Source organism: Carassius auratus, chromosome 4 (assembly GCF_003368295.1).
Source record: "Carassius auratus strain Wakin chromosome 4, ASM336829v1, whole genome shotgun sequence".
Taxonomy (NCBI): Eukaryota; Metazoa; Chordata; class Actinopteri; order Cypriniformes; family Cyprinidae; genus Carassius; species Carassius auratus.
In genome coordinates, this window is record NC_039246.1 from 8,009,001 (window position 1) to 8,024,089 (window position 15,089).

Genomic DNA, 15,089 nt, shown 5'->3' on the forward strand with positions numbered 1-15,089 from the left:
TCAGTAAGAAGATAAATTTTTTAGAATGGCTGTGCTTTATTGTCATAAAATAAAATGATGTCACAATGCAAATATTAATGATTTTAATGTAAAGTCTTTATTTTATTAATACAAAATATAATTGTCTTTGTTATTATCTGGTGAAATAGCAGATGGACATTTCCTGCCAGATTTTGTGCAGTTCACCTTATAATTATATTTACTTTTTTCACGTTTTGTTAAAAAAATCATATTAATGTCATTAATTGCCTGATCTGCTGATTATATTTCATATTAATGACTTGATACGATCTTATTTAATTGAATGTGTACTGCTAGTGTGGCATTTTGACTCCATTTTCACAGACTGTGTGATGGGTATGTGCATAGATAGTGTCATTTAAAGTCAGAAAGGATCGCTTTGTTCAAAAAATGGAGTGCTATTTAAGTATCGAGATATTATTATAGTTTTTATTTCATTTTATTTTAATTCGTTTTTGTTCATGTATATATATATATATATATATATATATATATATATATATATATATATATATAGATAGATAGATTTTGTTATTTTTATTTTCAGTTTTTGTTTTATTTATTTATTTTATTATTATTATAGTTAATTTGAATTAGTTTTTATTCATATATATATATATATATATATATGTGTGTGTGTGTGTGTGTGTGTGTTTCATATATATATATATATATATATATATATATATATATATATATATATATATATATATATATATAGTTTTTGTTATTTTATTGTTAATTTCAGTTTTCAGTTTTCATTCATATATATATATATATATATATATGTGTGTGTGTGTGTGTGTGTGTGTGTGTGGTTTTTGTTATTTTACATTTCAGGGATTTTATTTTAATTTTTTCAGTTTTACTTTAATCCTGGTTTCCACAGTAGAGCAGTGTTAGATCATTAGATGCAGAAATAGTTGAATGTTTGGCTTTAGAGCACTGAAAGAAAGTAGTTGGACTGTGTTGAGAGACTGTACAGAGTGACGACTACATACGCTCGAGTATGAGATCAATAACGGTTGCTAACATAAACTTTGTCCTTCCTTTAAAACATCATTACACTGACCAAAAAAACAAAACAAAAACTTACTCACGTGAATGCTCATACAAACTAAAAAACTAACTACATCATGTTGACATCTTCTGGCTGGCATCACCAAGGCCACATTTATATATATAAAAAAACCCAACAATATCATATTTCACGAACATCCTGTTTCACCAAATGGAAGTAAAATGGGAATGATGTTTTATGTCGACTTTAATGTTTTACGGCTGAGAGGGTCAGTTAATGCAAACGATTGAAATCCCTTTTTTTTCTGTTTAGATCCAGCCGGTGGTGTCACGAAGCAGTTTAGCCACCATCCCGGCCGGAGTGACCCGAGAAGAAGAGAGCAGCCGTTCACACAGCACAAAGAAAGGAGCATTTCATGAGATCTTCAACCTGCCCGAGACTGAGAGACCTCTGCCCGGTGAGACAGCGCTTAGACTCGCTCCTTATCTCATGAGGCCTTAATGGAAGAAAGGAATGTGCCAAACTGATTTTTGCTTTCTTCTCTTTTCACTTTTTTTGTTTCTCTTGCAGTATGTGAGAATGGATGGAGATGCTGTCTGATAAACAGAGACAGGAAGATGCCGACTGACTACATTCGCAATGGGATGCTCTACGTCACAGAGAAGTAAGAAACATGTGCTCATTTCTAATTGTTGAGCGACTCTTTTCAATCTCCTTCATGCTATTATGAATCATTTCGCACATTTTTGAGCATGAGGGTTTTAAGTAGAATATAACTGGTTGTCCATCCAACAGCTACCTGTGTTTTGAGAGCTCCAGCTCAAGATCAGGGTCTTCAAAGAAGAACAAAGTCATCAAGCTGGAGGACATCACAGATATCCAGAAGGTTTGTACAGTGCGGCTATATTCAACTGAAACTAAAAATGTACAAAAAACCATTTTCGGAAATTTAAATAAAACTGAAACCCTAAACTTACACTTGAAATCAAATGAAACAGGAAAAAAAACAGCATATACTTTTACTAACACTTAAAATTAAAAACATATTATAATATATATCTAAAAAAAAAAAAATGCTTTCCAAAACATTGCTTACTAATTTACACGCACTCATGTAGTGACCACTTCAGGCTTTCATTTTCCTAGGCTCAAAAATGTTTGTTCTAGATGTTGTTCAGACAGCCACATGATGTCTAGTACAAGTGTTCTTTGTTCAGCAAAATCAGTAGCTTTTTCCAATATTTCTTAACTTTATAAACCTTTGACCATATCTCCTTCACTCACTTATTGAATATGAGCGCTGTGTTTTTCAGTAGGTGGCAGCATTGCCTCACGGACTGCACACAGTCCAGCATGGCCCTCACATAAAAAGGACATTTTGATTAAATATACATAATACCTTTTATATTTAGCCTTTTGTTCAGATTTGGAGTTTGGAGCAACACAAACTGCAGATTGACAATGACTTGCAACAAATAGTGTCCAGACTGAAAACCAGCCAAAAATCTGGACAAATGTTGTGTAGTATGGGACAGTTCACCAAAAAACAAACTTATCATTTAATCACCCTCACTTTGTTCCCAACTATGAGTGTCTTTCTTCTGTTGAACCCAAAAGAAGATATCTTGAAGAACATTAGTAACCAAACAGTTGACAGCAGCCATACTCTGTCATTCAGTGGCCAGTGTTGGTTCCCAACATTTTTCAAAGTATCTTCTGTTTCCAACCTGAGGGGGATTAAATGATTAAACAACTCTGATGAGAGAACAATGTCAAACTCCAGTCTGAATGGCTTCCATGACGGCGAAGTTAATCCAAATTGAAAAACTGTATAAATTGTATTTATAAAGGTGGGTTTTTTCCCCATGTTACAGCATTTTGTTAGCATAGCAGTTGTTTTTTCTTGTCTTTTTTTGTTGTTGTTACTGTTACAGTTACAATAACTCTCGAATTTCTTTTTTCCACAGTACAAAGTTTTATCAGTTCTTCCCGGGTCTGGAATGGGCATTTCTGTTGCCACCCCGTCAACACAGAAGGTGGTCAAGTCGAGTCAGATTGATTTGTGTAGCACTTTTCACAATACACATGGTTTCAAAGCAGCTTTACAAAAAAACGAATCATGATGATAATGTTTATGATGTATTAGGATCTTCATGCCTTATAGTGGTATGTAGCAGATTAGATCTGGAAGATAATATAATTTATGTTTTATGATTATGTAAGCAATCAAGCAGTTGAGTTACTATAAGTACTATATAGTTGACATCGCACCATGACATTCACATGAAAAAAGTTAAGTTAAAATCCAACTGGTGTATTTTTTCAGTGACATCACCCTCTGTCTTGATTAATAACTGAGTAAAGTCTGACCGTGACGAGCTTCATCTTGTTCTCACAGCCACTGGTCTTTGGTGCCATGATACACCGAGACGAGGCCTTTGAGACGATCTTTACCCAGTACATGAAGATCATGACCACCACATCCAACCCTGAGACGTAACTCACCCTTCATCCTTCTGGAGGATTTCTCATTTGGTAAAAGACGAGACCAGTGTTTCCTGTCTGGTTAACTGTAATGGGCCGTAATTGTGGGCATCTTATGCGACTAGCAGGAGATACAGCGAGTTGACATTCCAGCGAGGTTCTGCATCTCAAAGACTTTTCTGAGCTGAGGGATGCGGACAGTTTCCTCGTCATGCGACTGTGACCTCTTTGGCTTTTTAAAGATGACTCGTGTTTTGTACTCGTCTCTCAGTGATTCAGATTTCATGTCTGGTTTTATTCTGGAAGAGGTTTGTAAAAAAGACGCCGATCACACAGGATGGTCTTTAAACACTTTAAACGCCGCAAGACAAATCCGTATTAATCAGTATTTTTGTTCAAAAGAAAATCGACCACATTTTATTAGTTCGCTAGGTAAAACAAATTAAAATCTTAACTTAAGATGTATTTCTCTGAAACAAAAAAAAGTATTTTGCTTCTCAATTGCATTTAGCTTTAAACAAAATCGTGACGTTTTATACTGGAAAACGACAAAAATACTGATTAATATAAAATGCAATTTTGCAGTAATTGCATTATTAAGGTGTGTTCACACATATAGAGTTTTGCAGCAACAAACTGACAGGAAATGTATTCATTTTTAATCAGAGCTTGAGCAATTTTCGGCAACGTAAAGGTACAGTTCATGACTCGCGCACTATATTCGATCGTGACCTTCGCAGCTCTCAAATTTAATTAATGCTAGCTGTTTTTATTCAGGTCAGTTCTAAAGATACACTTTGTGGACTTTTGCCAACTTTCATTGAAAATGAATGCAAATAAATTTTGTCACTGCAAAACCCTATCAGTGCAAATGGCCTTTAAATCTGATAATCAAAGCCTTGTTTTCTTTTCTTTTTTCTTTTTTAACATTTGTTTACATTGTTGCTGTGTGCGCAAAACGTACACACAAACTCACTTAAATCTCATCTCTCAGCAAGATGTGCGCCTTCATGTGTTTTTAGCAGAATATCCTCCCAAATGTAACTTTGGGAAAGTGTAGTTTCAAACGGTTTCAAATGCCTTTCTTTTAATCTGTAATGTCATAATGTCATAGCAGTTTCGCTATAACATCTACTGTTTCGCTTACATTTGAAAACACTAGATACGAAGAGCGTCAAACTCGGAAACCAACATTTGGTTGCACTTTATTTTGCAGTAGTATGCTTACAGTGTACTATAACTGTGTACTCGAGTACTGAATAATATAAGGTAACTACTTGGAGTTAATATGAGTTAAATTAAGGTTTAGGGTTAGAACCTAGTTAATTATAATAAGTGCATAATAAATACATGGTGAACAGGACTGTAAAGTAAAGTGCTACTAAAGATTTTTACCAAGTATTTCATGTACAGTATGTCTGTCTTAGTGATAAACACTAGTTACTTGTAAACGTTTTGTCACTTTAAACTGTTAGTAAATTAAGTTAAATTCAGTACAGAACATCACGTAACACATTCACAAAGCGACTCTGAACTAGCTTTACGTTCTTTCTAAAAATCTTAAGGTGAATCTCATCGAGAAATATCCAAATCATATTATATATATATATATATATATATATATATATATATATATATATATATGAGAATTTAGGATAATGAAAGTATGTATATATGCAAAGAGGTAAATTAAAGGCAAAATATGACTTAATGACTTAACCCTTTACGCTTATCTTGAACAGACACTAGAAACTAAAACATTTGATGACTTCTAGTTTGATTAACATTGGGGGGAAATGCTTGACTTGCAGTCATAAATTATTTCTGAACAGCTTATGTATAAACTGTTGAAAAACAAGACAGCAATGCGTCTTCTTATTGGATGTAGTGGTAAATTCAATACAATGTAATGCTGCGATTCGCCATTAGTTCCATATTGGAATATAAGAGAAATCTAAATGAATCAGTTGTATTTATAGTGGGCCACCCTTTTGTGTGTTGCACAGATACACTGTAACATTAAGGATGCATTTAAATAAGTAGCTGAAAATGAACCTTCATGTGTATCTAAGACATTCTACAGATCACCATTTTAAGAGAAAATACTGTTCATGCGGTCCTTTGTCTTCCCATACATCTGTAAGTTTACGCACACACACGAGGGACTGTTGAATGTTGCTCAGCTCCCAAAGATGAATCTGTGTACTTTACCAAAGGCCATTTAGAGCTTTTGGAAGTCTCCCTCCCTCCCGCACGCTGGCTGTTGTGTTGGATTGCACTAACGAAGCAGAGAATGAGTTTTGCCAAATGTTGTTTCTTTAACTGCTCTTCTTTAACATTGTCCGTCTCAAACTGATGTTTACACAGGCTGGGTCTAAATACAGTCCAGACCAGTTTGATCCCTGCTCAACAGCCCAGCCCAGGGGTGTGAAAACTGGAATAAGATCATTTCTGTGTCTTAGTGGTAACATCTTATGGTTTAGGGTAAAAATGCTTTTAGAAAATGTTTCCGCACTAAGAAATTAAAAACAAATACATTCATACAACACATGAGTGAACATTGCCAGGTCATATTTCATTCAAATGTAAAACAAAACAAAAAAAAAAATATTTTGTAGATTGTGCAAAAATCTCAATTGTTATCCAGTAAAGATCTTGAATTATCTATACATTATGGTTATTGTTGTACTGCCTTAAATTTATGCTGATTTTAAAAAAATAAATAAAATAAATTGGGATAACTGTTGATGACCAAAATGACAGTAAAAAGTTCTGATCTCATGTGAGAATATTTGTGATTTATATATATTGTTTTCTTTTTTCTTTTAATTTGGTGGTGGAATATGACACAGACTTGTTCATGAGGTTCACACACACACACACACACACACACAATACCTAGATGTTTTAAAACCAACAAAGTTACAGTCAAACGCTGTGTTGGGCTGCTGTTTAACTAAGCGTCAAAAGTCACTGTGTATCTGGAGGTGCTCAAGTTGGCACTAGTTGATAAAGTATTTGTTAACTGTGTAAATGTTTGCTATTTTCATTATATTTCCGCTGCAAAATAACATTTACAGAGTTCATCTGACAGACGTGAATTATTCTTTTTATTTATGTCTTTTCTTTTCTTTTCTGACTGTCCGAAGACAAATGATTAAAAGGAATTTATATACAGAAGTAGAGTAATATAAGAAAAGTTCTGCTCTGATTTGAATAGAACAATGTATATTGTTAAAACATAATGTGTTGTACACTTTTTTTAATTTAAATAAATTAATGAAATACATGTCTGTTGATGTTTGTTTTTTGTTTTTTTTTTACTCCCACATCTTACGTCAAATGCACATTTTTGAGTGAACTTACCCTTTGAGATCTTATGACCACCTGAAGGCACTGAGGTAACAGTCTAGAAGACGCCAGAGAAATACCTGTAAGTCACATAATACTGCTGTATGAAGTAATAAATGCTTTTATTATAGTAGTTTTAAAAGGCTCTGTGGAGCATGTAATGCACATAACCACAAATGTTATTTCCAGCAGAGGTTCAAGTGCCTATTATTATTATCATGTGTCTACGGCAGAGTCCTATTAATGTCCAAAAAAGGTTCTCGGAGCCTGCGCTGTGCATTTATGGAGGAATTTCCATCCAATTTAAAACATCCTGGCTGTAATTCAGTCTGTATCTAAGTCTTCACAAGAACCTGGCATTTACATCTAGGCTGCATTCCAAGATGAAGAGCGAATAAGTTATATTATGTTCTTGCTTATTATTATGTTTAACTACATTTTTGTTTTGCAAGTTTATTGCTCATTTTAGAAAATGATGGGAAATAGTATTGATTCAACTCTATATTAAGAGAGAGCCAGTAGTAGTAAATGGAAATATGATGAAAACCATAGTGAATGCTTGGTAGATTTTCTTTAGGAGAATGTGTAATGTGACCGAACCCTAACCGTAACGTGATGCATGATGGGATATGTTTAGTGTCACACTGAAGTGTGGGTTTAAGGGCACTGTGCTTTGGCATTTTTAAAACCTAGAACTGTGTGCCACACTTCCTGTTGTGTGGTATTTGGAGCCTGTCCAAATAGATTTGTGTTCCAAGATCTGAATTAAAATGCCTTTTATTTGAAAAAATAAAAATAAGACTGAACTGCTGTGAAGAGAGAACTGAAGATGAACACAGAGCCGAGACAGATAACGAACAACAGACTGACTCGTTCACGAGTGAAGAACCGTTTCTGTCAGATGCGTCCGATTCGTGAACCGAGGAGATGATGATACTGCGCATGTGTGATTCAGTGTGAAGCAGACTGACACACAGAGCGTCTGAACTGAACTGATTCTTTTGGTGATTGATTCTGAACTGATTCTGTGCTAGTGTTATGAGCGGACTAAATTTAAAATATCTTAAACTGTGTTCCGAAGATAAAAGGAGGTCTTACATGTTTGGAACAGCATATGGGTGAGTTATTAATGACATAATTTTCATTTTTTGATTAACTAACCCTTTAAGCCCCATTCACACCAAGAACGATAACTATAAAGATAACTATATTAGCGTCCACACCAGCGAACGATAAAGTCTGTTTATTCTGAGCGCACATGCGTCTGCCGCTTTAAATCCGCGAGCTCGTTATAGCAGGATGGATTCTGATTGGATCTCAATGTTTGTATCGTTCATCAACTGGGAAAAAATCGTAAACCGAAGGCTTGAATCAAGGGCAATCATAGCAAATGACGCCATTAGGTTGATCGCAAAAGAACCTGTGAACCGTTTTCTTCAACCGGTTTATTTAATCGAACTGTCTGAAAGAACTACTGGTGATCCGACCACCGATGCAACCTGGTATTGTTCGTTATCTGGCTCGGCTCGGTGTTCATCTTCAGTTTTCTCTTCACAGCAGTTCAGTCAGTGTACTGTTTGAGTAAATGAACTACTCAGGGATATTGGTTTGTTTTAACTCAGAGAGAGTGTCAGCCACATTAAAAAAGTTAACATCTTAAGTCATTTGTGGATTAATGCATATTAGAGATGCGAACTGTTTAAAACGATTCAGTTCGATTTGTTGAACTGAATGATTCGTTCGCCAACCGGATATCCAGACTGCTTTGATTTGAACTCTCTCTCACAACAGACACGGAAGAGAAGACAATGCTGAATAAAGTCGTAGTTTTTTTGCCATTTTTGGACCAAAATGTATTTCCGATGCTTCAAAAAATTCCAACGGACCCTCTGATGTCATATGGACTACTTTGATGATGTTTTTCTTATCTTTCTGGACATGGACAGTAGACCGTACACACAGCTTCAGTGGAGGGACTGAGAGCTCTCGGACTAAATCTAAAATATCTTAAACTGTGTTCCGAAGATAAACGGAGGTCTTACATGTTTGGAACAGCATAAGGGTGCGTTTTTTAATGACATAATTTTCATTTTTGGATGAACTAACCCTTTAAGGGGGTTGTTCTAGGGTGAGTGGAGATCCGGGGCTTAGCCCAGAAAAATCCATGTATGTGACTTTTTATTTTAATAAATCAGAAAGATTTACCTTGTTTAAAATATACAAAAACAAAAAAAAACAAAAACAAATGTAAAACATTTTATTTAAAGTTTATCCCTTGGATCCTGACACATATGCTGATGTTGTGTCTCAATCTCACTTTTTTTTTTTTTTTTTTTTTTCTGTCTCTGTTTTATTTTATTTTACAATCAAGCCTGACTGGCTACTCGTCCTGGTAGAACAGGGATAAGAAGCAAATATTAAGCAGTGCACTGACATACTCTTACTCTACAAAGATATACCGGTCAAAGGACTTTATCTCTGTGTTTATGTACACTTAAAGCCAAGTATAATTATAAACGCAGGGCTCTATACACTTATATTTTTGGAGCACTTACACAGCACTTACAAATTGCATAAATAATCTTACTAGGCTAATGTTTCAAATGTAAAATTTGGAATACAGAAATATGAAATTATGAAAAAAAAAATAAGAATGGTACTTTGCCACTAGGTGGCGGCATGCCACTGCCTAAGTACGCTAAAAGTTACTCAAGTAAATTTATTCAGTAAACACCACTGTGTGTTGCTCCAGAGCACAACAACATGCTTTGTTTGGAAACATTTCCTTTGCGAAATATGTCTTTTTTTATTATCTTGTTTATTGAATTGTTGTCCTGACAGAAAGGTCAGCCACAGACCGTAACATTATTTGTGTGTGTGTTTCCTAAAGACTGTGCTGCGCAACCGTTAACTGTTAGATGTTCAAAATGTAACGTTAAAACAGACGCAATTTAAAACCGAAAAAGAAATATAATACTATGATTAAAAGTTACAGATACCTGAAGCTGTTGTATCTTGGCGTTCAAGTGTGTTGGTTGGGGGGTTTTACTTCCTTTTTTTTTTTTTTTTTTGAAGAAGAAGAAGAAGAAGAAGAAGAAGAAGAAGAAGAAGAAATGAAATATCCATTTTAATTTTCAAATAAATTGATCTAGTAAAATACTACACGCCAACAAACCGCCTGGCTCCAAAAGATCTCATTTCATTGGCTGGATCGTACAGTAGCTCATCGATGGTTGGACAGTTTACATGTCAGTCAGAACTAAGCACTAGACTCAGTGGGCGGTTTTCGTCGGGTGTGTGAATGACAACGCGTAAATTTACAGACACTTTAGACGCGAGAGTCAAGAGATATTTATTTATTTATTTATTTATTTATTTATTTAAATTCTAATAAAAAGTACTTAATTGGGCATGAAAACTCATTGATGGCATGGTGGTAATAAAAACATTTGGGGCTCCAGCCCCCTTAGCCCACCCCTAACGATGACAATTTTATTCAGTGAAAACGCTTTGGAATGTCATTAAACATGTAGCATGAATCAATTAAATTTACTGTCAATGACAACACAATGCAAAGCTTTTTTGAGTCACAAATAAGGTTTCCGAACTTCTGTAGAATAGATGTTTTTTGGTGAATAATGACTTGTAAGTTGCAAATGATGATGAAGGCAGAGTATTTTTGGCAAGCGTGTCGCTTTTGACAGGGCAGTTTGTAAACGGTGAGGAACGTGGTGATTTTGTGACGCTTCAGATCCATCATCATCTGATGGAGAGTAGACTAGATGATCAGAGGGTAGAGAGGAGAGGTCGAGGGATATGAGGGGAGAAAAAAAGGATGTGACAGAGGGTTTGGGACATCTCGGGAGGCCAATAACGGACGCACAGATTGATGCTGGGCTGTTGAATGATGTGGCAATCATCATCTATGTGGCAGAGGTGACCCTGCTATTGCATTAGGAGGCCATGCCATAGTCATTTGACAACTTACGAGTCACCCATATTTTATGGACAAATGTTAAAAGTGGCAACAGCAGCACAGGGACATGACCGTAAACAGTCACTCGCTCAAAACTGAGTGTTGGATAGAATATCCACAGGAACTTCACAGAAGAGCTGATGCATTACGCTTAATGACATCTAAAAACATTCAAATGCTCTGGTAAATATCTAGAAAAGAGTCATGCAATTGCATGACCCAACATGTAAAAATTTAATTAAGACACCTAAAATAATACATGTAAATTATTATATACATGTAAATACATGTAAATTGTGTTGGTAAATTGCATGACCCAACATGTAAAAATTTAATTAAGACACCTAAAATAATACATGTAAATTGTGTTGGTAAAGATACAAATCAGCATCAACTTATTTGAGGTTTGAAAAAGTTTTCACAACAAGGTATAGCCATCAACAATGAAGCTTAACAGGGTGATATTTAAAAAAGAAGTAAATAATGATGACTAAACATGAATGGATATACAAAATAGAATTAATAATAATAAAAAGAAAGCTTGTTGTCCAGTGAACTTTGTCGTCACATATGCTGCTCAACCAACAATTACAAGGAATTCGAGATGGTAAAGAATTATATAAAATATGAACTGAAAAAAAAATGTACAAAGAATCTTTGAAGGGCCTACTGAGAGAGACATCTTAAAGGCATCGTACAGTCTGTTACAAGAGAGCAGAGAAGAAAAATCTGCCCTGTGGAGCTGAGAAGAGACTGTGATGTGCAATTCTGATCATCGGTTATGAAGCTATAGAAAACCTATTTCGTGTAAATAAGATATATTTCCATATATCATATGAATGTTTGTGTCATATATTCTTTACACAAAATTCAAGCTAGTGGTATTTATAAAACATGAAAATTACTTTGACCTGATTGTAACCAAACACCCAGAACACAGTCTATGTTGCACTGCATTTTGTTTCTCACGTTTTATATCCCCATATTCGAAACATATGCCAATTTCATGTGTATGTAGTAGTAGGTAGGCCACGCAGTATTGTGGTTTTGATACTGACTGTAAAACACACACACACACACACACACACACAGATTTAATAAAATAAAATGAAAAAAGTATTTTAAGAAATCAAAAACTGGGTCAAAAGGCCAAGAATTAGTGCATGGTTTTTGGATTTGGTATGTGGTTCTGGTGTCTGAGTGTCAGAAATTGTTGAGTTTTTTCTGTTGAGTCTCATTGTACAATTATACATAGTTTTTCTATTGATAACTGAAGACAAGTTCCCAGTACAACTCCCTGATTAACTACCTAGTACAATGCATCATTGGAGAAATTAATTAGCTAGTCATAACTGTTTTGTGAAACCTTGTTGCAGGTTTGTGATTCAAACTATGTTACTTTGACAGTAAACTGTAGGACATAGGACAGGGGTGGTTTTGGGATAATAATGCTAATGAATCAGTTGGAGATTGAATTACTGTAGGGTCAGATTATTTCTGTATGTGTCTGTGCATCTGGGATTGCTGCTTCTGTTTTCTGTTGCTTTATTTCTAAATGTCTTTGTGTGTTCAATCAAATTGGAAATATTGTATTTATTAGTTGAATGCATTGCACCGCAAAGAGTGGGAAAACCGGAGGCTTCCGAACTAGGGGTGTGTAAGTGAGAAGACATGGCAGACACAATAATGCAGTTAACAATTAATTGTGTTGAAATGTATGTAATTTTTATTATAAAATATGACAGCATTTGCAAAAATAGGGTTTAAACTATGATTCTAACCACACAGCAGTACAGTAATGTTTGCAAATGTCAGCTGAAACTATAGGAAACACATTTGTTGATAACAATGGAACTTGCAACCATAGTTGGCTGACAAATGTTTGTTTTGGGAAACGTTTTTGGGAATCTCAGTTCACCTTAACCCTTTAATAAATGTTAAATGTGACCCTGGACCAAAAAAAAAAAAAAAATAAATCTATTTTTTTGGAGCTGAGATTTATACATTATCTCAATAAATAATACATCAAACTGAATAAATAAACTTTCCATTGATGTATGGTTTATTAGGATAGCGCAATATTTGGCCGAGATATAATGATTTGAAAATCTGGAATCTGAGGGTACAAAATAATTAAATATTTAGCCTTTAAAGTTGTCCAAATGAAGTTCTTAGCAAAGCAATATCACTAACCAAAAATGAAGTTCTGCTATATTTATGGTAGGAGATTTACTTAATATCTTCATGGAACATGATCTTTACTCAATATCCTAATGGCTTATGGCATAAATGAAAAATCGGTAATTTTGACCCATACATTTGTTGGCTATTGCTACAAATGCACCTCTGCTACTTATGACTGATTTTGTGCTTTAGGGTCACAAATGTAATTAAACTATGTTTTTCATTATGTTTTCATGATACCAATCTCTCTCTTTTTCTTCCACTCTCTGTCAGGTTCAGAAGAGTGGATATGGAGACGGACTGAGTAAATCTCCACACTGATTGGTTCGTCATCTCACTGTCACCTCACGCCTGGTGTTGAAGGTTACTTATGAATAAATGAATCCGATTTTGACATTAGCTCATCCTCCTCATTTCGAGAATTAATACCACTGTTGATTTCGCTCTGGGAATAAATCCATTGCTTTCACATTCTTGATGGCGGCTTAAAGCCGACACTGTCTGCATTGTCAATTGCTAATGAGCTAGCATACTGTTTACCCGTCATGCCTGCTGCACTGCTGCACATGGGGTGATGGCAGCCTGTTTTTAATGATCTGATGTGCCGTACACATCAGAGGCAAGGGACCACTGGGCTTTTATCGACAGATGTTTAAGTCGAAATGGAAACACGAGGCACAGCTGTTAGCCAAGTTGTGCTGAAAGAGCTGCTAACCTTCTCGCAGACATCTGAACACCCTTTAATGGCCTCAAGTGTAAAACTAGAGTGTGTTGGATGGATTGTAGTTTTACATTCGCAAACATCCATTTTTCATTGTCAGTTTTCTAAGACTGTAAGTAATGTCTGTTGGTTTAAATATAGTATTTGATTTATAAATGGCGTTGTGCAGGAGAATAGGTTTAGGCCTACATAAACAATGGACTATAAATAAATGCCTAACACGAGATGGAAAACTGGTGGCTAATTCATATGGATTTGTACAATCTTCTCATTCTTACAATCTGCTTACACCCCGCTGACGTTTACATGTATGCATTTGGTAGACAATTTCTCCAAAGAAACATTCAATGTATACATTTTATCAGTACCTGCTTTCCCTGGGAATCGAACCTATGACCTTGGTGTCGATAATGATATGGTCTATTGTTTGAACTACAGGGGTGGAGTGAGGGGTGGACCTTCATGCTTCAAAAAGGGTAAGTAAATAAATAAACACTATGTCAGGGTTGCCAGGTTTTTAGAACAAAACCCGTCCAACTGCTACTCAAAACTAGCCCAATCACATTTCGAGGAGGATCCCCCAATAAAAATCGCATTCTGGTGGTTTTTGGTGGGGTTCCCCTGGTAAAATGCACATTTAAGGGGATAAATATCTCGTTATTGTGGTTGCTTAAACCCTTGGACATGAAAAACAACCCATGGCAATAGTGTTAAAGTAGCCCAATTCCTTTGGAAAACCTTGGCAACACTGCAGTGTGTGTGTGTGTATTGTTAGATTTAGCATGCATTACAATACTTACTGGTTATTAAACTCATCTTTTACTGAGTATAATTACACAATTTTATATTGATCATTGGGGAAATTCAGTGCAAAACAACACAAAAAATGTAGCAAGTATCAATTTCTGATAAGTCACTGCAAATTCTGTCATACTGTGCTGCAATAATCAGGAAGAAAGTCCCAGGAAATCCTGTCGGGAACACGCAGTGCTACAAAATCTATGACAGCATCATTTGCCAAACTGCTTTGTTCATAACCAAGTGAAGTTGAGAAATGACCATGTTGCAAAAAGTGTATGTATACCCATCATGATAAGCATGAGCATCTAGAGCAGTGATCCTCAAATCTGGCTCGAGAGATCCACTTTCCTGCAGAGTTTAGCTCTAACCCTAATCAAACACACTTGGGTTTGCTAATCAGTGTCTTCAGGGTCATTAGAAAATCACAGGTAGGTTTGTTTGATCAGGGTTGGAGCTAAACTCGGCAGGAAAGTGTCGAGACTCGCATTGTCACGCGCTTTCAGAAACGGGACGCCCTGCTCTGCTCTTTG

General features: G+C 35.5%; 1 protein-coding gene across 4 annotated transcripts in view; it reads left to right on the forward strand.

Annotated features, from left to right (window-relative positions):
• The window catches only part of gramd4a (GRAM domain containing 4a), a 52,723-nt gene extending 45,908 nt beyond the window's left edge, over positions 1 to 6,815 (forward strand). For all 4 annotated transcript variants that reach the window (XM_026225546.1, XM_026225528.1, XM_026225536.1 and 1 more), the window contains 5 exons: positions 1,355 to 1,499; positions 1,613 to 1,706; positions 1,838 to 1,928; positions 3,010 to 3,078; positions 3,441 to 6,815. In XM_026225546.1, the coding sequence (XP_026081331.1) occupies positions 1,355 to 1,499; positions 1,613 to 1,706; positions 1,838 to 1,928; positions 3,010 to 3,078; positions 3,441 to 3,542 (501 nt within the window). In that variant the 3' untranslated portion in view covers positions 3,543 to 6,815. The remainder of the gene's footprint in view (positions 1 to 1,354; positions 1,500 to 1,612; positions 1,707 to 1,837; positions 1,929 to 3,009; positions 3,079 to 3,440) is intronic.
• The last annotated feature ends 8,274 nt before the right edge of the window (positions 6,816 to 15,089 follow it).